General features: G+C 38.8%; 1 protein-coding gene across 5 annotated transcripts; it reads right to left on the bottom strand.

Moving 5' to 3' along the window:
• Positions 1-143: 143 nt before the first annotated feature.
• On the bottom strand, positions 144-20501 carry LOC139933858 (ATP-binding cassette sub-family C member 9-like). Of its 5 annotated transcripts, XR_011785631.1 has the most exons (32): positions 19815-20501; positions 19139-19375; positions 18768-18959; positions 18099-18257; positions 17370-17525; positions 16743-16877; positions 15456-15618; positions 15071-15111; positions 14115-14360; positions 13462-13677; positions 13072-13150; positions 12866-12968; positions 12566-12664; positions 12307-12472; positions 11976-12113; positions 11561-11774; positions 10112-10323; positions 9079-9248; positions 8693-8762; positions 8397-8554; positions 7833-7925; positions 7561-7663; positions 6792-6905; positions 6406-6517; positions 6168-6295; positions 5651-5729; positions 5132-5240; positions 4475-4581; positions 3114-3247; positions 2907-2969; positions 1911-2489; positions 144-1862 (listed from the first exon to the last, which is right to left on the bottom strand). XR_011785631.1 is itself a non-coding variant. In XM_071928094.1 (31 exons), exons 1-31 carry the CDS (start codon positions 20418-20420, stop codon positions 2349-2351), a joined length of 4743 nt encoding a protein of 1580 aa, XP_071784195.1. In that variant the 5' UTR covers positions 20421-20501; the 3' UTR covers positions 144-2348. The 5 variants fall into 5 exon arrangements, 3 of the variants coding, with proteins under 3 accessions (XP_071784195.1, XP_071784196.1, XP_071784197.1); XM_071928094.1 differs by having other exon boundaries at positions 144-2489; XM_071928095.1 differs by lacking the exon at positions 6168-6295 and having other exon boundaries at positions 144-2489; positions 5651-5752.
• Between the last annotated feature and the right edge of the window lie 615 nt (positions 20502-21116).

The raw sequence follows: 21116 nt of genomic DNA, 5'->3' as shown, positions 1-21116 counted from the left end.
TGATCATGTTGGGCTTTATGAGAAATCTCTTGATACGCCCCAAATTTTAACATTCAGTATCCATCACGACTGAACTTCAAGGTCAATTATAAAACGTCTTTGTAAAGACAAAACAAAGCTCTGAATTATTGATAAACGTTTGGTTTATTGTGTTAGATATGAAAAACGTAAGACAAAAATATAATGGAAAGTTGGGAGTTTTATTAAGTATGTCTTTATATAGAAGGTAATGAACCATGGCAATTGGTTGTAAGAAAAATGCAATGATAATTGGTACAAGGAATTGATCAACTCTATTTTAACATTCAAGAAGTTAAATATTAAAAACAAGAATAATTTACATGCAAGTAACTTGAAGAGATGCTACCACTTCAATAGAAAGGAGACCGCCAAGAGTTAATCTTAGCTTTTAGTCCAAGATTTTTGACTTTACACCCCGACATTATTCTACAACAATGTTCAAATGCCGTCAAGGCCTGATGTTTTCTGATTTTGGAAGTCGCAGGGTCAAAACCGACTATTACCTTCATTTAAAAAAAACCTATAGAATTTCAAGTAAACTTTTTCAAATGAAGTTTTGTATTATGACCATCTTTATAAAACCACAAACCGGTAAGCGATGCGTGCGAATCTGTCAGCATTTATACTTCATATACTACCACTGCTGTGCACTTAATTTAAATAAATGACACGTGTTTGTAAAAAGAATGTCATATTATCTGGAATACACAAACACAAATGAATCCCAAAACATTTATAAAGTTAGTTTTATCCACTACTACATTAAAAGGCATGTTACTATAAAAGACACATCAGTTACACACTCACCAATACAGAACTGCTTTGTCATTCTTTCTCTAACCAATATCCTGTAAAGTATAGCTTTACAAATAATTGGATGAAAATGATTGAATGAACCCGAACCTGCTCCACTATAGTGATCTTTGAAATCATTCATCTTTGACCTTCATTGTCAAACCATAGTACAAGCCTGATAAATGGTAATATTGGTTTTGTAAGGCCATGTTTTCATTGGCAAATAAACTTGTGATTGTGTTTATTTTGTCTGATCTTGTTGACAGCATCTTTAACTGAAATCTGTTGTAGTTTATTACTCGTCAAGTTCTTGGGGTTCGATCAGTTTTTGTACTGGATTGTGATGAATAATCAACTTTGTGTGTTATGCTTTCCTGTATAGTTCGTTGACTTAGCGGTTGATTTCACAACAAGTTTGGACTAGTCCTAACTTAGGACTTATCCTAGGAAAACTTATGGTTTTAAATTAAGGATGAGTAACTTGTCCTAAGTCAAAATAAAATAATTTATTTGCAGAATCGATCCATGATGCCCTTTTCAGGTGGATCAATAATTGGTTTACAATCTTTGTATTCGTTATTTGAGTGTTATTTACGATGCAACCATGCTCATAGTGACTGGTACTTCTAAACTATGAATTCAAAAATAAAATTGAATTAAAATCGGTATAAATACATAATCCTACGGTACTTTTTAGCATTATTTTGTTAGCATTCTGGTCGTGCACTATATCTTTTAACGTGTGAGTAGAATATTGTAAGAAAATATCAGTTTTAGATATGAGAGGAAAAAACTCACGCAATAAGTTTGACAGAGAGCTGAATCTATACATGCAAGAAAATCTCTGGTCCAAAGTAGGATTCGAACCGGGGCCCACAATGGGGAAAGTAAAATAAGGAACCACAACACAAAACCGATTGCCCCATTCGTAACTGAGTTTAAATGCTTACCCCTATTAACATGGGCGTCCCATGGGCCTTTAGTGCTTAAATCTTGTCTTATGTGATACTTGTAAAATCATACCTGACAAAAGAAACAAACTGCACCTAAACTTTCACAGTGTGTTCTGTTTCGTATTACTCAAATCTCCGGACCAATAAATCTTTTTTAAATAAGATAGTTTCCATAAGAAAATAAACTCATGTTCAATCATATTACATTCCTTTGACTGTTTGGTTTCAGCCATATTTAATATAAAATTATTTATAAATTTTCAATTAAATTAACAATTTCCCAGAATAAAAACCCTATATCTATCTTAATCTTTACGTATACAGACATTTAAGAGTTCATGGGAATACATACAAGGGAAAACAATAGTCTATCTTCTTCTTTTTGTTAACCAGTTACATCATTATTTGCATTTCCTCATACGTTTTGTTTTAAACAACAATACACACCATTAACAAAATTCAAAACATCACTTGATGAAAATGACGTCAAAGAATAAAGGTCCAATGGAATCCAACGCGCATGCGTATTGAAATTCTGTATAGGGGTGCATTTAGGTTTCAATTGTTCGTAGGGTGTGATTACATGTGCTTGTCTCGAACAAACGAAGCAAATATACCATCTTCCTTTTCTATGAGTTCATTTGGCGCTCCATACTCTACTACTTTCCCCTCGTCCAGAACCAGTATCTTGTCAGAGTTCAATATAGTTCCAATGCGATGCTACGTCAAAAACACAAAACAAATCATGTCAAACTAAAAAGCAACTATTGGGAATTACTGAAAATAATTGTTAGCATAAAACCTTACTTGGTTATGAGCAATGGAGAGGTGTTGATAAAAACATTGTGAGAAACGGCTCCCACCGAAGAAACATTTTTTGAAGCCTTTTTATGCATTTGAAGCACACAGAGTAATGCAACAAGTGTTTTTCTTCTTTCAGTATTCTCTTGCAAATTCGATGACCAATTGAGCACAAACTTTCACAGGTTTCTTATTTTATGCTTCTTTTGATTACACAAAGTGAGAATACTGGTTAATTTTTGACAGTTACCAAACGTGTCCACTGCCTTTTGGTTTAAATTTCATCTTTACTAAAACACATTATGCAACTAACAACAATACAAGACTTGAACCAACCGCTATAGTCAGCACAGTACGCTCAGCGAAGGCGGTTGTCACTACACTCTGAAGAAGCTTGTCCTGTTTTATAAAAGCAAACAATCAAGATACATTTAATGAACCAGACTAGTTACTTATTCAGGCTTACAACTTCGACACCATGCGAGATTATAGTCTCATATAAAGAAGTCTCATATTAGACAATTACAGAAAACGACATCTTACCGTTTCTAGGTCGATTGATGCAGTGGCTTCATCCATGATGAGGATACGAGACTTCCTGAGGAAGGCACGAGCCAAACAGAATAACTGCCGCTGACCAACACTGAAATTCTCACCACCTTCACTTATCATTGAATCTACAAAATGAAAACAATAGTATATCATGGAACATTCTTCACCTCACGCAACAAGCTCTTTTCATTTCCATTTCAAAAATGTTAACACACAAGGGTTACTTCTTTAAACAGTGTTGTAGTAGGTCTTGATATCACTGGTCATTATCACTGACCATTATCACTGGTCTTCCCATTTGCCGACCTCAGACTAAAGTCTTAATGTGCCGGTCTCTGGCTTGATCTTGCCTCCCCTGCCGCTCTTGGCCGTGGTCTGCTTCCCATGCCGCTCTTAGGCGTGGTCTGCTTCCCCTGCCGCTTTTGGGCGTGGTCTTGCCTCCCCTGCCGGTCTCGGGCGTGGTCTGCTTTCCCTGCCAGTCTTGGGCGTGGTCTGCTTCCCCTGCTGGTCTCGGGCATGGTCTTGCCTCCCCTGCCGCTCATGGGCATGGTCTTGAATCCCCTGCTGGTCTTGGGCGTGGTCTGATTCCCTTGCCGCTCTTGGGCGTGGTCTGCTTCCCCTGCCGGTCTTGGGCGTGGTCTGCTCCCCTGCCGGTCTCGGGCATGGTGTTGCCTCCCCTTTTGGTCTTAGGTGGTTTGCCCTCCCCTGCCGGTCTTGGGCATGGTCTTGAATCCCCTGCCGGTCTCGGGCGTGGTTGCCTCCCCTACCGATTTTGGGCATGGTGTTGCCTCCCCTTTCGGTCTTTGGTGTGGTTTGTCCTCTTGCCGGTTTTAGGGCATGGTCTGCCGGTCTTGGGCGTGGTTGCCTCCCCTACCGGTTTTTGGTATGGTGTTGCTTCCCCTTTCGGTCTTTACTGGTTTGCCTCCCCTGCCGGTTTTGGGCATGGTGTTGCCTCCCCTGCCTGTCTTGGGCGTGTTCTTGCCCCCCCCCCCCCTGCCGGTATTTGGCTTGTTCTTGGTGTGCCCCTGCTGGTCTTGGGCATGGTCGTGCCTCGCCTGCTAGTCTTGGTAGGCGTGGTCTTGGTCCCCTGCCGGCCCTGAGCGTGGGCTGCCTCCCTGCCGGTCTTGGGTAAGGTTTTGCCTCCCCTTCCAGTCTTTAGGCGTGGTCTTTGTCCCCTGCCGGACCTGAGCATTGGTAGCCTCCCTGCCGGTCTTGGGTAAGGTTTTGCCTCCCCTGCCAGTCTTTAGGCGTGGTCTTTGTCCCCTGCCGGTGCTGAGCATGGGCTGCCTTTCTGCCGGTATTGAGCAAGGTTTTGCCCCCCTTCAACACATTTTAAATCTATGTTAACTTACCCAATCCCTCGTCCAGCGATGAAACTGCATCTTTGAGTTGAGCGATTTCCAAGGCGCGCCATAGAGATTCGTCCGTGTTGTCTTTCCCAGTTGGGTCTAAATTATACCTGTTGACGAGTATCAAACTCTGATTACTTATAAATTCTTTCGGGAGAACCTACTCTTTTAATGCAATAAACTAAAAGGGGAATTATTAACTGTTAATAACTTACGGGTACAACCGTGTATTGAGCTCTTAAAAGGACTGTTTTGGTATCGACTTTTCGAACTGTATACTTTACCTTGTTCAGGAGAATTAGTATGGGTTGTCATGATGGAGAAAAGATACAAGGTTTCTGACTCAATGTCTTTCTTGGGACACCCCTATAGTAAAACTGGCTTCCAGCTGACTGATACTATTTATAGGTTGGTATGGTATGGGTCACAAGAAAAAACAAACTATTTAGGGAGAAGAATTGGTTCTGAGAAGAACCCGTTTGGTGTCGACGTTTCGAACAGTGTACTTTGCTCCTCTTCATAAGAATGCTAAATTACTAATGCTGAGGTTTCAATGATTGGTCTACAGGTTTTGTGACCACAGTCAAAATCATTTAGGCCCTACCCTCTCACGTTGTGTATGAGATGAAGAAAAGACTTAATTATACATTCACTGGTTACCTTATTGTTCCAGTAAAAAGAACTGGATCCTGCGGGATAATGCTTATTTGACTCCTAAGAGAAGTCAGGGGCACAGACTTGATGTCAATACCATCAATTACGACGCGACCTGTAACAGCGAATGGATGTCATGTCAATGTCAGACTTTAAACATTCACATGGTCATAGGTTGGTAGTTTTTTTTTTATAAACAGAGCGTCTATTTTGAGGAATACAAAGACAGTGATCAGACACAAGATTTCTTAATTAGACACTTTCATACATAGTGTCATCCAGATTGAGTGACTACGGCTATTGATGTGGTTGATGACCGTTGATGAATGGAGATGTGTAGCAATCTAGCCATAGCCACAGATAAAGTGTGTGGCTATAAGCCATAGCCATTATGCATGGGTTGGGGTTACTTGTACTGACGTCTCTGATAACAAATTAATAACTTGATAAGAATATTATATGAGATTTTAAAGCAAGCGACAAGTTTGAAATTAGTTTTGGTTTTGTGTTAATATTGAAGCTTACCTTTACATATATCGATAACACGAAGCAATGCTAGAGTAAGAGAAGACTTCCCTGCCCCTGTCCGGCCACAAATACCAACCTGTAAACATATACAGTAAACCACTACATACATTGGATTGATGGAATTACTTCTTATGGAAATGAAATTCAATATTAACAACATCAAATGCGTTCAGCGATTTTTGGCAGAGCCTGGGGTCTAATACTATTTGTGTAATAACTTCTTATGCTGATTGAAATATGAAGTGTCCCAAAAATAACAGTAACTTTACCTATGCTCCATAGCAATGGGTCTTAATATACTTTATGGAAGAAACAAATATGTTTCGTCTTTTCACCGTGGTTCTCCGATTATATGATCGTGGACTCGTAGGTTCCTCTGTAATGTCATTTTACTGATAATTTATAAATATATTACAAAATAAACGAACATTTTCACAATTGAAATGGAACCTTCAACGTTGTACGAAAATACAATTTTTTAAAGAGAGTAAACAATTGAAGTAAATTGAATGACCTTTTCTCCAGCCTGAAACTCTACTGTGATGTCTCGAAGCACTGGGTCTGTATCTTGGCCATATCGCACTGAAACGTTTTCAAGCTTCACTGTACCACAGTTTGGCCAATTCTGGGGTGGTTCAAGTCCTGTGGGAATGTGGGTCAACCAAGTCAAACGTGATGATTAAAATGTTTTTGCGCAGAAGCTTGACAATATAATGTTAGTAGTTCATGTAATCTGTTGTGTGTGATCTTACCTTCATACGACTCATTGTCGACGTGAGTATAGTACTTGACACGTTCTACTGCGTTCATTTGCATCTCCAAATCAGCCATCGTGCGCACGTAAAAGTTCAAATAGCCAGAAATCTGTACATTACAATAAGAGCTACTAATTACAGTCCTCAAAAAGTTAGTTTAGTGCACGATCCCCCATGCAGTAGGCAAGAATACCATTAACTCCAAAAGACATTGTGGTCAGAATATATGTTCAAATCAAGCATCTTCTTCGGATATAGCTGTATGAACTTTGGCTGCAAAGAGAGATCCTGACATAGCCATTGTCAAATATGTCCATTCAGACTGTTGTCCCATTTAGCATTATAATCTAGTCGGTATATCAGACAGCAATCTATAGACAAACCTGTAGAGTGTATGTGACTGCTAGTCCAACGAGACTAGGATCTAGACCAATGGTTAAAGCACCAACCAGTGTCGTCATACCAGCCAGAATCACCATCAGTGCACCGATAAAGTCCTATTTAATGTGGAGAAAAAACGACTCGGACATTATATGAACTTCTCTTTAAGCTTAAACATGTACTACATTGGGGAGTAATGTCCCGTATAAATGCTACAAATGATTGATAGATTGATTAATTCCCGAGTGAATAAACCCACACGTGCAAGTACATGAAGGCACTTACCCATCTAACGCCAAGCCAGCGTTGCACCACTTGTAAGTACATGAAGGCACTTACCCATCTAACGCCAAGCCAGCGTTGCACTACTTGCAAGTACATGAAGGCACTTACCCATCTAACGCCAAGCCAGCGTTGCACTACTTGTAAGTACATGAAGGCACTTACCAATCTAACGCCAAGCCAGCGTTGCACTACTTGTAAGTACATGAAGGCACTTACAAATCTAACGCCAAGCCAGCGTTGCACTACTTGTAAGTACATGAAGGCACTTACAAATCTAACGCCAAGCCAGCGTTGCACTACTTGTAAGTACATGAAGGCACTTACAAATCTAACGCCAAGCCAGCGTTGCACTACTTGTACGTACATGAAGGCACTTACCAATCTAACGCCAAGCCAGCGTTGCACTACTTGTAAGTACATGAAGGCACTTACAAATCTAACGCCAAGCCAGCGTTGCACTACTTGTACGTACATGAAGGCACTTACCAATCTAACGCCAAGCCAGCGTTGCACTACTTGCAAGTACATGAAGGCAGACAAATTGGAATTGATCCTCGATATAACGGTTTTGTAGAAACGATCGCCACATCTGGAAAGTCAACAGTTTTAAAGTGTTACTTTTAAAACAGGGTTTAAAACAGTGGTTAAAAAGTATACACTAGAAAAGCCTGTCTTATAATGTTGTTTAATGGTTTATTACTACCTTATTTCTATTATTTGCATACACAAATCTATAGACTGACAAAAAAATGACAAACCGGAATGCTCGAATGGTGGTAAGCCCTCCGAGACTTTCTGAGAAGTAAGCGAAGACAGGAGACTTGCTTACACTGTCTAGTCGTTGTAACTCCCTAAAAGTAGGACAAGATAAACATAACTCGTAACATGACTGTGTTTGACCGCAAAGCTTTGTCTACATCTAACCCCTCCCAGTGTCGAAGTGGATCAATGATTGTCGACACAGACTCGTAAATGCCATAAGCTTACTACTTGGCTCAGATCAAGCCTTCATGTTATAGCAACATGTTCTGATAGATGTAAGCAGTCGTCACATAAATGGGCTTAATAGTGGGTTAAAACGAGCTCGGGCAACCGAGTATGTTTCAGGTAGTTGCTTCATAGTGGATGCGGGAGTCTTTGAAAGAATTTGATAAGTTATGAAACAATTACTGAAGTATTTTACTTTACACTGCAAAAGAGAATTTTCTGACAGTTCAAATCACTATTTATCATGATGCTATAGGCAATGTTAATATTTACCAACTAAAAGTAACGTTTTAGTAATAGGGACTGTATTGAATTGTAATAACGTAAGTAGTTACCTTGACGTTGCTAGAAAGTATCTTTGCAGGAAGAAGTAACCAATAGCAATAGGGATAAAGAAAGCAATGAAGATTGGCATGACGATGGTGTTAACCAACACGGCTGACAGAACCTTTAGAGAACTAGCCAGCAACAGGTTTATCGTCTGTAATAGTTTCTGGATAAACGAAGGAACCAAAACACAAACGTATATTTAAATGTGTCACTATTTCATTGAGATTGGTATTTGATCAAAGCGCAATGCTGATCGACTTAAAGATAAACACTAACATCACTCCATGGAACACTTTCTTACCGTATCAATCTGTTCAGTGTCATTAGAAAACCGATTCAGAACTCGGCCAATAGGAGTTGTGTCGAAAAATCTGCATAAAGAAAGTAAACACCACAACAATTAATTTGGGGAAATTTGTAGAATAATAATAGTACGTTTTTATACTTCCATAAACCAAGGTTCCATAAACCCAGCTACATACAAATCAGGGGTTTCCACCAAACAAGCTTGATTAAGAGACTATACTCGGTCTAATCCTTACCCCTACCTTAGCAGTATACTTTGATAATTATGGAGCATTCCTCGTTGTAGTCTCTTAGCAGCCGTTGGAACTCCCCACACTATCATGGGTCTCCACCAAACAAGCTTGATTAAGAGACTATACTTGGTCTATTCCTTACCCCTACCTTAGCGGTACTTTGATGATATTATGGAGCATTCCTCTTTGTAGTCTCTTAGCAGCCGTTAGAACTCCCCACACTATGGCAGCAGCAGTTAGCACTCTGAATATCAAATAGCCCGCATTCAAGCCGACATAGACACCAAAGTATTGAGCAAATATCTCATCGTAATCTGTCTGTAAGAAAACAGTTCAGTTATAAGGTGTTGATCTAACACATAATAAAATGGATAATTCAATGGAAGAATGGAACTCCCATACCATCATTCATTGACCTCGTATGCAATCTTCAATATTAAACCGAAGATTCATGTTTCTGGCATCTTCCAAACCCATGAGAACTTATACAGAGAAGACAGTTCGTCGCACACTCAGTCTTTAGTTTCTGGAGAGGAGTGAGTAGAGATTGATACCTTTGGTTCTTAGAGATGAGTCTGTACGGTGACTGCCCTATTCGTCTTGAAATCTTGAAAAGAAGACTTAATGGTCTTTCATGTTTCGAATTTTCCTTTTCTGTCTACTCTTCTATCATATTGATGGCAACAAAAGATTGGCATGCCATTTTGAAGAACTGAGCCCAAGTGTACCGAGGCATCCCGGGAGTTTGTATGAACAGTCGGGCTCAAACAGTCATACAGATTATAATCTTGTTTGAAAGTTAAAGCCATTATAAGCCATTATACACTTTCGGAACAAAAAAAAGGTTCACATTTTTACAAATAACTTACAGGGTTTAAGACTTCACTTGAAATATTAATATTATTCCATGAAATGCTTTACTCTTTGAGAAAACATTAAACCGATTATCAATTCTCGTTATCGAGAATTACGGATTTTTTTAAACACATGTCATGACACGGTGAAACGTTCGGAAACAAGGGTGGGTTTCCCGTTATTTTCTCCCGACTCCGATGAGCGATTGAGCCTAACTTTTCATAGGTTTGTTAGGTGTGGGCCTTCGGACAACACTGTTTACCGAAAGTGTCAAATGGCTTTAACCAAACTCTACAACAACGATTCTTTCTTTTTTGAGAACTAACTTGGTTTCTGAGACCAGCTTCTGACCAAGCGGAGAGCCAGAAATTGGTTCCAATAAGGAAGCCGGAGTTAACTGCAGCTAGTATGACACTGAGTATGAATGTGAGCCAGCCTGCATTAATGGCGTAGTAGATATAGACAGAGTAAGACACTGAACCTCGTTCCATCTCTTCTTTCTCCATCAGAGTACCAGACGCTCTGCTTTTATCTACATCTGTATAAAGTCATCATAAAAGCAAATTAATATCAGTTTGAATTTATAAAAAAATAAAACACTCAGTTCAAAGACCAGTTATGCCTTTAAACATTCGTTTCCCCATGGCCCAATTTCATACAGCTCAAGCAAAGAATATTGCCAAAACAAATTATGCTTAACAAGAATGAGCAGGATACCAGTCGCAAAGTGTTATCAAGTCCACTATCTCATTCTGCATTTGTGGCTGGTATGGTAATCTTAGAGCCAAAGACAGCCACCGACTGGAACGTGTCATAAGAGCTGCTTCCAAAACGATTGGCCTGGACATTAAGGATTTACATTGTGTTTTTGAATCGGCCATTACCTCTTAAAAGATTCAAGTCATTATGCAAGATCATACCCATCCACTTCATTCTTCAGTGGTGGTCAACAAATCAGGAAGAATTCGTCTCCCCCCCCCACCCGCACTAAGCGTTTCAGATTGTTATTCTTCCCTAATGCTTGCCACCTATTCAACTCCAAATTTAAAAGATAACCCCCTGCTTCTGTCCGCTTACTGTTTTTCTTGGTTTGCTGGCATCATTGTTCCTTATTTGTGATTGTTATGTTTTTTGTCATCTCCCCTGTAATTTTTTGGATGGTTGTAAATATATTTGTCTCTCTGTATTTTGTCCCGTTTATATTTGTAAACCTGTTTATGTAGTGAATATCTATATATATTTTTGTTAATTGTTGGTTTTTATCATTGATGCACAGTGGAAGGCAATGTTTATGTTTTTAACGTGATGTAAATAATACATTGAACTGAAAATTAAATTGAAACGGTCCAACATGTTATTAGGGCTGGTAACCTGACTCTGCTCATCACAATTCTGTTGTGCTTAGCATATTTTGTATGCTTAAATATCTATACAATTGGACCTTGTCTGACGAATTAAGCAAATTGGTAACGTAACATTCAAATTGGTGATGAAAAAATGTATATGCAGTCTGCAAACTGTAAAGTATGCGTCGCTTAGAAATAATTCCATATAAACATCAGAAGTTTCTAAAGCAACCTATTCAAATGACATTTTTTAATAACAATGTTTGCATCAGTGGGCTTCATAGTATTTATTTTATGTCATATGAAATCTTCACAGCGAGGTGATCATTAAAATTAGTGAGGTCGGCTGCCTCATGTTTGAATTTGCAGGGGGATATTCGTCGGTAACTGTCTTGAGCAAATTGAAGCAAATCAAATTTTGTCCTTGACCTTTTGTCAGGATGGCAGTCTTGACTTGCTGTCGGAGTCGTTCTCTCTCCTCCTTGACTGACTCTGATTCGTAACCAGACTGTTCCAACTCGGCTTCTGACTCGCTGGCTAGTTCTATAGCCTTGTTGTACTCACTATACATATCAGGATCAGCAGCAATGATGTCATCTAATGTACCTTGGGCAGCTATCCGACCATCTTTCATTTCTATTATCTGATTAAAAAACAATAAACCCTTACAGTGGAGGCAAGCTTAGCTAGCGTGTGAATCAATCCACCAATATTATCTTTGCCTTCTTCACTCACTATAACGAAAACGTGACAACTCGTTTTCATTCGTTGGTGTTCGGCAAGAATTGTTCTGTTCAAGATTCTTTTAACTTAAACCCATTTTTGGCTAGTTTTGCCGACTTACCAAGTCTGCTCTATTTAGATACTGAAGTTGATGTGTGACCAAAATAACCGTCTGTCGATGGCTCACTAGTAGTTTCATGATACCCTCTTCGAACAGATGGCGACCAACATGGACATCGAGGGCTGACAGTGGATCGTCCTGAGCAAAAAAATAGACTTGGTGTTATTTGTAGAACATATTTACTTGAAAATTCTAGAATGAATAAAAACTACATTGTTATTTTTTTTAATTTTTTTTTTAGCTTGAATGGTCTTCTTTTAAAATTGTCACAGATTTAGTGGAACTCTAAATTGTGATGTCGCGGATTGCAAGAAGTTGTGTACAAGTTTACCAGTATAATGACATCTCGATCCGAGTACATGGTTCTAGCCACGCTGATTCGCTGCTTCTGTCCACCACTTAGGTTGATTCCTTTCTCACCAATCTCAGTCTGGTCTCCGGCTGGTAAGATATCAATGTCTGGTCGCAAGGCACAAGCGTCTATCACTCGTTTGTATCTGTGAGAATAATGAAGCGTGTTTCAAATTAAATTGTTAACAGCTATTTTAGTTTTAAGAAGAACTAAAGAGAGAGAAAAGGCAATAACTAACTTCCTCGATTCCACTGGTTGAGAGAAGAGTATATTTTCCTGTAGACTTGTATTAAGCAGCCATGGTTTCTGAGCAGCAAACGCTATCTGGTTCCGGTCCCTGTAAATTATGAACACAAATCGTATTGACATTTAGTAACAATCATAGTAATGAGTACTGGTTGCTTCAAGCATGGATGTCGAAATAAGTCACATCACTGTGGACGTGGGAAAACATTAGCAACAGAAGTTACTACGAATTGAAAAGGTGTTTGTAAGCGTCAATGATTTGTTCTTTAACAGACAATTATTGATACAATACCTGACTTGCACCATTCCGGTGATAGTTGTCATTTCACCCAATATTGCAGAAATAAAAGATGATTTACCGGAACCGACTTGACCAGTTAAAATAGTCAGTTTACCTGTAGACAAAACAATAACAGTGTTTAAACAACTCGAATGAAAAGGTGTTACAGTGTTTAATGTTTACCCAGACATAAACTCTCTATTGAAGGCAAAACATACCTTCTGGTATCTCAACATTGATATCTGACAGTACGGCGTGACTTGACTCTGGATCCCACAGGAAACAGCCGTTGGATATCTAAAAATACAATATATGATTGCATCAGTGTAATATGTGTAGGCCTACCAGTCTTTTAAAATCATATCAATTTAGAATTAATGAAGGCCATAGCACACCATTTTCTAAACAAATCCAAATTAAAGTCGTTTAGGCCCTATGGCAGAATAGATATTAACAGAAATATCAGAAACAAATTAAGAAACCCGAAATAGAAAGAATGATTTCCAAAAATAATTACGTGTTCATAGTGTAAGCAAAACTACTGATCATTCACAATGATTAAAATAACTCACACAATACCATCGAAATATATATAACCTATTTATTACCTTTATTGCAACGCCATGTTTCAATCTTGTCGTTGATTCATTTTGCACCTCGCGTCCAGTACACGTGGAGCCATACCTTAATATACTCACACCTTTCGTGACGTCATTGCCGCCATTCTTTTTCATCAATTTAGACGTCTCCACCGTGTCTATTTCTTCGGATGATTCACTTGAACTATCTGTGAATGTTTCTGAATCTGGCTTTCGAAAACCAACCTGACAAAATCAGCATACAATAATACGAATCATATTACTGCCTATTTATTTTTAAAACGATGTCAAGAGATTATTATTCACATTAAATTTTAAATTACTTGAACTTTCGTGTATGGACATTTTTTCAAATAAAATGAGACCATTCGTTGATTAAATTAGTCTAAAACTGTAAAGAAGCTTAATTTGGATTTAATGATAAGATTGATGTCTGCCGTCTACGTGATTGTTACTATTAATTTTTAACATAGAATAAAATAAAAACATCATTTACACCTTTGTACAATGTGTTTGACCTGCAATCCACTAGGGCAATAGGCCAATATCTGTAATATTTGAGGTCCCAGCTCAGTCAATAAAAACCACTCCTCATATCCCTCCAGTTTGTCTTACTCTTAGCACCTCCTACCCCTAGCCCACATTTTAGAGTTTGTACTCACCGACTCAGCCTGATCCCGTCGTGCGCCATTTTGTTCCCGACTCAATTCACTCCCATGTTTTTCAACTTCTGGTGCGGCCAGGAACTTCTGTACGCGTTTTGTGCTGACGTATCCATTAATGAAGTACAACAAACTCATTGGAAGATTCATTAAAGGAACCAGAAGAGCATTGAAAAGAGCCAATGATGAAAAGGTCACGGCTGGTGTTAAGGGGTCACCGGTGAGGGCGGTATAGGTCCCGTATCCCTTAGAAACAAATCAAAGGATTAATGGAGTTAACTCTTCAGCCATTTTGAAATTTTAAACGTTGTTGCATTCATTGCATATTCACAAACATGTTATTAAAAAAAACCTTATCGGGTAATATAGGTTTTTTTCGGCCAATTTTGGAAAAAGAGCACCCAATTTAACTACCAAACTATTCTATTTCGCGCGAAATCGAAAGCTACTGAAAAGGGTAATTCGATTTCGTTTTATGATTAGTCAAATGTAATGTTGCGTCATTCGATTTAACAAAATAACCATTCAATTTAACAATTCATCGAAGCAGCACTCAAATTCGTGTGTCGCTTATTGAGGTGCGTGTGTCTCGAAAAAGAATGACGATACACTAAATGGAACATAGTGCTAAAGGAATTTGACTCGACTCAAAACGAAATTGAATGACTGAATTCTGAATTTGAAACGAAGTAACAACTGGAGAGGCAAAACAGCTTTAATTCGAACGCATGAAAATGAAATTGGCTGCTCATTTGCCGATTTGACCGAGAAAACCTTTATTAGAGCACCAGATAAAAAAAATTTGATAAATTTGTATTGTTTAAAGAGAATGTGCACGATTGATTATCAAAAAGGAATTAATTCAATAAGTATTGAACAAGAATCGAGTTTGTAAGCCAATAGAATAACTGGTACCCGTGCCGCTTATGTTCCCTTGTCGCTGAAACTTAACTCACCACAATCGTCACAAGAACTGGCATGGAAAGCGTCAAACACACTGAGGACATGGTTAATAAATAAATAAAAATAGGAATCATTAAATAGATACTGACATTCTTTGTCAATTTGGATTACTATTCAACAAGATAATGTAAAATTGTCCTATGTGAGAAATACACTTTAAAAAGAGCTGTTGTATATGGTTTGATTTTTTTTATATTTATTGAAAGAGCAGCGAAGTCATTTAATGTTGAGTGTCACTGCCGTGTAGAGTAGCAGTAAACTAGTCAAAATCTGTCACCAAATGTTACTTTTAATTTGTCTGGTTAAATGTGCTTAGAAATGTACTTGAAATGTGCTTAGGAATGTCCTTAGAAATGTACTTGATGGTTTATTGTTTACCTGTTGATATAAAGCCAATGTTGATCTTAAGTAGGAAGCTGAGTTCTTTAGCTCTGATGATCTCAATGGCTTTACAGTACAGTCCTTCCCACGCGTATAGCTTCAACAGCTTGATACCTTGAAGCAATTCATTCGTTTTCTTCAAACGTTCGTCACTGCACTTCTGTAAAAAAATAATACCGTACATAATAAACACAAATCTTTTCACTCGAATCAGAGCAAACAGATCTCAAACATCGACTGGTCCTTCAACGACTTTCATTTTAAGAATCATCAACAATTTCGCGGTGTTACAAAATATAATATTCCTTCCATAAAGGTTTTCTCAACTACTAAAGTTTAAAGTGCCCAAACTCCATTCAAAATTGTAAAATGATAATTTAATTATCCTAGCATCACACGACTCGTCTACACAGAAACGAGACAATTTAAAAAGGTCTGTCCAAAAGTGTTTGCTTCATAAATCAAAATGTTTGCAAAAGCCGCAAGTAGATGGTTTGAGCTCTAAAAAACGCTTGTCAAACGGTTCAAATGTAATTATTATCAGTTTAATAGGCCTATTAACTTGTAAGTGTGTACTTGTTTTAAAGGTTCAGTTGTTCCTTAAGCTTTCATTTTGAATATTTTATTATCAGCCTTCTTTGTTGTGTAATAAAAGGAAACTCAAATACAGATGTACTGTCTGCATGAAATATTTAACCGTATAATGAATATGTTTGTAACGCCCTTTGCAAGTATTCTGCCTGCTCATTGGTTTAGAACGCGTCACATGACATGTCTTAGTTTTGCTAGACGGCGGCCGTGTGGTAATGCGTCGGTTTGCCATGCGCTAGTCCGAAGACTAGCACACGGCGCCGTGCGCTAGTCCGACAGACTAGCACATGGCGTGCAGTACCCAGACGTCCGTTGCGTGTACGAGGATGATAAACTAATAGTCTGTAACCATTTCGGATTGCACGACACTACATGCAACACAGTAAGTAAAAGTGTTTGCAATCTGTATTCGCGTCGTCCGTGGATTGTAGCATTCAGGTCTGTAACTTAATAATAATAGTACAGTATTAAGAAATGTTAGGGGTGTTATAAAACAAATATTTACTGCGTTTTCTCGTGTAATGGTTAAAAACTATGACTCCCTCGGTGATCCCCGGAGCGTTGTATTTTCCCTCGGCTTCGCCTCCCAACGCTCCGGGGATCACCTCGGGAGTCATAGTTTTAACCATAGCACTCGAAGCAGTCAATATTTGTATAATATATAGACGTCTGATAGATGACCTTTGAACTTACCAGTAGTTTCTTTTGTTGTCTTCCAATGAATGAAGCAATATTCAATTGTACCGGACTCATTAAGATGAATAAACTAGCCCCAATTAGAGCTGAGTAACCCATTTGGGAATACAACAGTGCAAGGTTAACGGCAAGCTGTTGGTCAAAATTATAAGATCGGTTCATACATGGGCAAAGACACTTATACAACAAGTTAATTGGTAGAAATTAAAATATTATTTTCCTGAACGAGTAGACCGAGTGGCCAGTGAACAGGAGCCCAGTTTTCAACCCATAATATAGAGCATCAGACAAATCTTTGATAGAAATTTAGTCTTTGCTAAGCAAAAGTGAGTGATGCACTATGTACCAGTCGTGAAAATGTAAAGTTATGAAGGTTTTTTTCTGGCTAGGCCTATACCTGCTTCTTCTTATTAAGGTTTGGCTGTGCTTTGCAAGTTTTGTGATTTAAGGCTTTATGAAATTTGGGCACTGAAGGCAACATCACCGGGGTTGGTTCGAATCCCGATCCTGACACCTTTCTCTTTATGTAAGACGCTTAATAATAACTGAGTGCAGAGATAGTTCGGCTTGATAGTTCGTGCATCATTGTAGTTTGAATTACAAATATAAAATGATTTTACAAACCTGTATAGGAACAGCCCATAAGTTGTTGACCATTTGAAACATGAAGAAAATGGCTGTAGGATCGACTGACATATGATTTGTGATCTGTCCCATGTCCATCGTGCCTCCCGTAGTGGCAACAGTAGAGAGACGAAGTGATTTTTCATAAACCATGGCCTTAATTTGAAGGAAATACAAAAAGTTCGCAGATTAGCTGAATATTCAACAAATTTTATACTATGAATTTCTCTATTACAAAATTCACCTGTATTCGTCGAAATTAATGAGTAAGATAATATAGATGGAAATGTGCAATATTTATCAATTTACTAAAGTCCCTCACAAAGGTCCTAAGTCCCCCCGCAATGTCCTAAGTATCTCCCCAAAGTCCTAAGTCCCTTCACAAGGTCATAAGTCCCTCCCAAAGGTCCTAAGTCCCCCCGCAATGTCCTAAATATCTCCACAAAGTCCTAAGTCCCTTCCCAAGGTCATAAGTCCCTCCCAAAGGTCCTAAGTCCCCCCGCAATGTCCTAAATATCTCCACAAAGTCCTAAGTCCCTTCACAAGGTCATAAGTCCCTCCCAAAGGTCCTAAGTCCCCCCGCAATGTCCTAAGTATCTCCCCAAAGTCCTAAGTCCCTTCCCAAGGTCATAAGTCCCTCCCAAAGGTCCTAAGTCCCCCCGCAATGTCCTTAGTATCTCCACAAAGTCCTAAGTCCCTTCCCAAGGCCCTAACTCTCGTGGTATTTACCTGGATTGCAGCTCGCACATTCAAGCCCTCTATGATGGCGATGTAAAAGTGAGTCTGTAAACAAAAGACGTTGACGACAGATGCAAGAAACATAACAACCACCAAAACAAAACCATTCTTGAAGAATTCTTCCATAGTCACGTGATGTCCTGGGTTTACCTGGGAATGATGACGTATAAGGAGGGAAGAATCTCTGGTGTTATTAGATCGTGAATCTTAATGACGTCATTGTAAAAGATATTTTTAAGCAAGAGTAATCGGTCACACCGAAATGAAAGGCATTGTACCAACTTCTTGATCGCTAAAAGCGAGTCTTTACGAAGTGTCTACCGTATCAACATCCTAAACAAATGTAATGACCTCACATTTATATATCTTTACATTGACGTTTTTAGGTCATTCCTATATCATTTTTTTTTTATAATATTCAATCACACATTGAGCTTTTGACTGATGAACAAATTCCTCTTTTTGAATGAGCAGACCGATTTGCAATACATCCACCCATATGTAACCCAAATTCCTTTTGAAGCACCCCCGTCTTTGAAAAGACCCTTTGCCCCCCCTTTTTTTGCTTTGTTCTTGTTCTCCAAGGGGATAGAGAATGTTAAATCAATCTTGCCAAATGTGTGTGAAATGCTATCCGCTGCTTTGTCAGCAAATACTTACTTCTGGTGGTCCCTCATTAGGGTACTTGAGTGTCGTCACGTATGACGTCAGGGCTCCAATTGCAAGAGGATTAATAAAAGCAATCATTTCACCCACTAGCTTGAGAATTGCTGCACAGACCAGCCGTCTGCCATAAACTTTGACATAGATCTTTGGTAGTGATACCTCTCCGCCTGTTATACTGGTTTTCTTCTGTACATCATTGAGACCAAGAAATGTTTCATTTTAAAAACCAGGTTATGGTTACACTGGTCCCCTAAGCCCTACAAACATCATGGGGGAACAGTAAGTTCATATTTAACACTTTAACAATCAACAATTAAATCGCTGTTATCACTCATTGCCCTTAGTTGATTTTCTTAAAGATTTACCATTTCTTCTTTGAAGGCTTTTCGAAACCTTTCGTGGTTGAACTTAGCCTCATGTCGTTTTGGAGGCACACCCAAGTCACTAAGCTCAAGATGTTTCTTATATCCCAGAGTAAGGAGCCAATTTGCCCACCAAAATGTCAACGAAGAAAAGAAGCTGACGTTGTAATGCATGTACTTCATTTCGTCTCGTCTCAGATCACTTGGAAAGTGTTTAGGTTGTTGACAGCAGCAGCAAAACTTGAATGAAAAACAACAACAACAACAACAACAGCTTTTATAATGTAACACCGAAGATATTCAGCCATTGTGTGAGATTTGTGTATTCATACTGTATGTAATTGTTAGTAAAGGATGTTAGTGGTAATCAGTGAAGGTTCTGTAACTGTCTTGTGCCATAAACTCTTGAAGAACAAACACTGAACATTATAATACATGGAGACGACTTTTACCCTAACAGTTTAAAGGTACTCAAGGTGCTTAAACAAAGAGAGCATTTTTATGACGGGTATTTTAAAGACTTTCAATGAGACCCGTTTTATGTAGCACCTTAAAAGGTTCCCAATGTGTTGCGGCGCATTCAACAGTCACTGCCAGAAACACCGATGTAAACCCTATTAATCTGATAGCTGTAGGATAAGTTCGCTTGCCCATAGTCCATATGGATTATTTACCCTACCTCAGTTCTGATGACATTCAGCTCTATAATCATCAAGAAAAAGTAGATGACTATTTTGATGACAGTCAAGTCAAAGAGAACAATGTTAACGTCATCCTGATTCTGGTATTCCAAACTCAACACACGAAATATTTCATGTCCAAGGGAAGACAACCAATACAGGAAAAGAAGCGTAGACATGATCGGTATCTGCCATAGTTCCATGTGATGATAATAGATGAGGGACACCAAGACTGCTATGAAGCTCAAGACACTGTGAACGTAGAGATGAGGCTGAGTGGGTTGATTCAAGACTTGGTATGTCTCATCAGTCATGACGCCCTCACCAATGGATGCAAGAATGATCACCAGGAGTAATGCTGATATGAGCCATCTTATGCTATGGCCAGGGTACACCAGTAGATGTTTAGTGTTGACTTGACGATACTTTGTGCAGCATCCAACCACCAGGAGAATGAGTGAGAAGAGGATGAGGAATATACCATGAGAGATGCTCCCTACTCCGTTCACTAAACACGTGTTGTTTCGTACATTGTCGTACCAGTCTAAAGACTCGTTCGTATATGAGGAATTTATCCCACAGAACCACTCCCATTCAGGATCCATCACGACTGAACTTCAGGAAAATCACTACATTCACAAATGAGAGTCCAACGTTTTGCATGAAGCTATAAAGCACATCAACCATGCCCCTAGATCGAAGTCTATTAGAATACACTGCGCCTCTCGTTTATATCCCGTGATTTACTGTTAACAAACATTTGAAAATTATTAGCCTTTAACCTTCACTTCAAAAACAGATTAACAATTGGGGGTAGACCATAGTACAATGTTTACAAGTGGTAATATTTGCTTTGAAGGGCCGAAATGGCAAACAAATATGTGATTGTGTTCCGCTCCAGCTTTGTGTGAGCGCATCCATCAGCTCATACAAGCGTCATTTTCCTTATGCTGCTGCACTTGCAGCTATAGCCGTTATATAAAAAGTACAGCAATTAACGCCGCGTGAACGATCACTTTATTTGATCATCATGTTGGACTATATGGGAAATCCCAACTCAATTAACGCTCAAGTTGACGATTACCAAGTTGGGATGTGGAACAGTTGTATTTATTAGTTTTTGTGTGAGCGCAATAATAGTGGGCATTTGGTCTGATCTCGTCGAGTGTATATATACCATCTTTAACAGGAATCTTTCATAGGAAACGTAGAGCAGTTTATTATTTGTCAATTTGTGTGATGTTCGATCAGTTGTTGTACTTAATAAGCCTATAACAGAGGTCCCATAAACAACTTGCAAA

Source organism: Asterias amurensis, chromosome 2 (genome assembly GCF_032118995.1).
Source record: "Asterias amurensis chromosome 2, ASM3211899v1".
NCBI classification, from domain to species: Eukaryota; Metazoa; Echinodermata; class Asteroidea; order Forcipulatida; family Asteriidae; genus Asterias; species Asterias amurensis.
The sequence above is the reverse complement of the archived record's forward strand: the minus strand, read 5'-3'. Positions and strand labels throughout refer to the sequence as shown.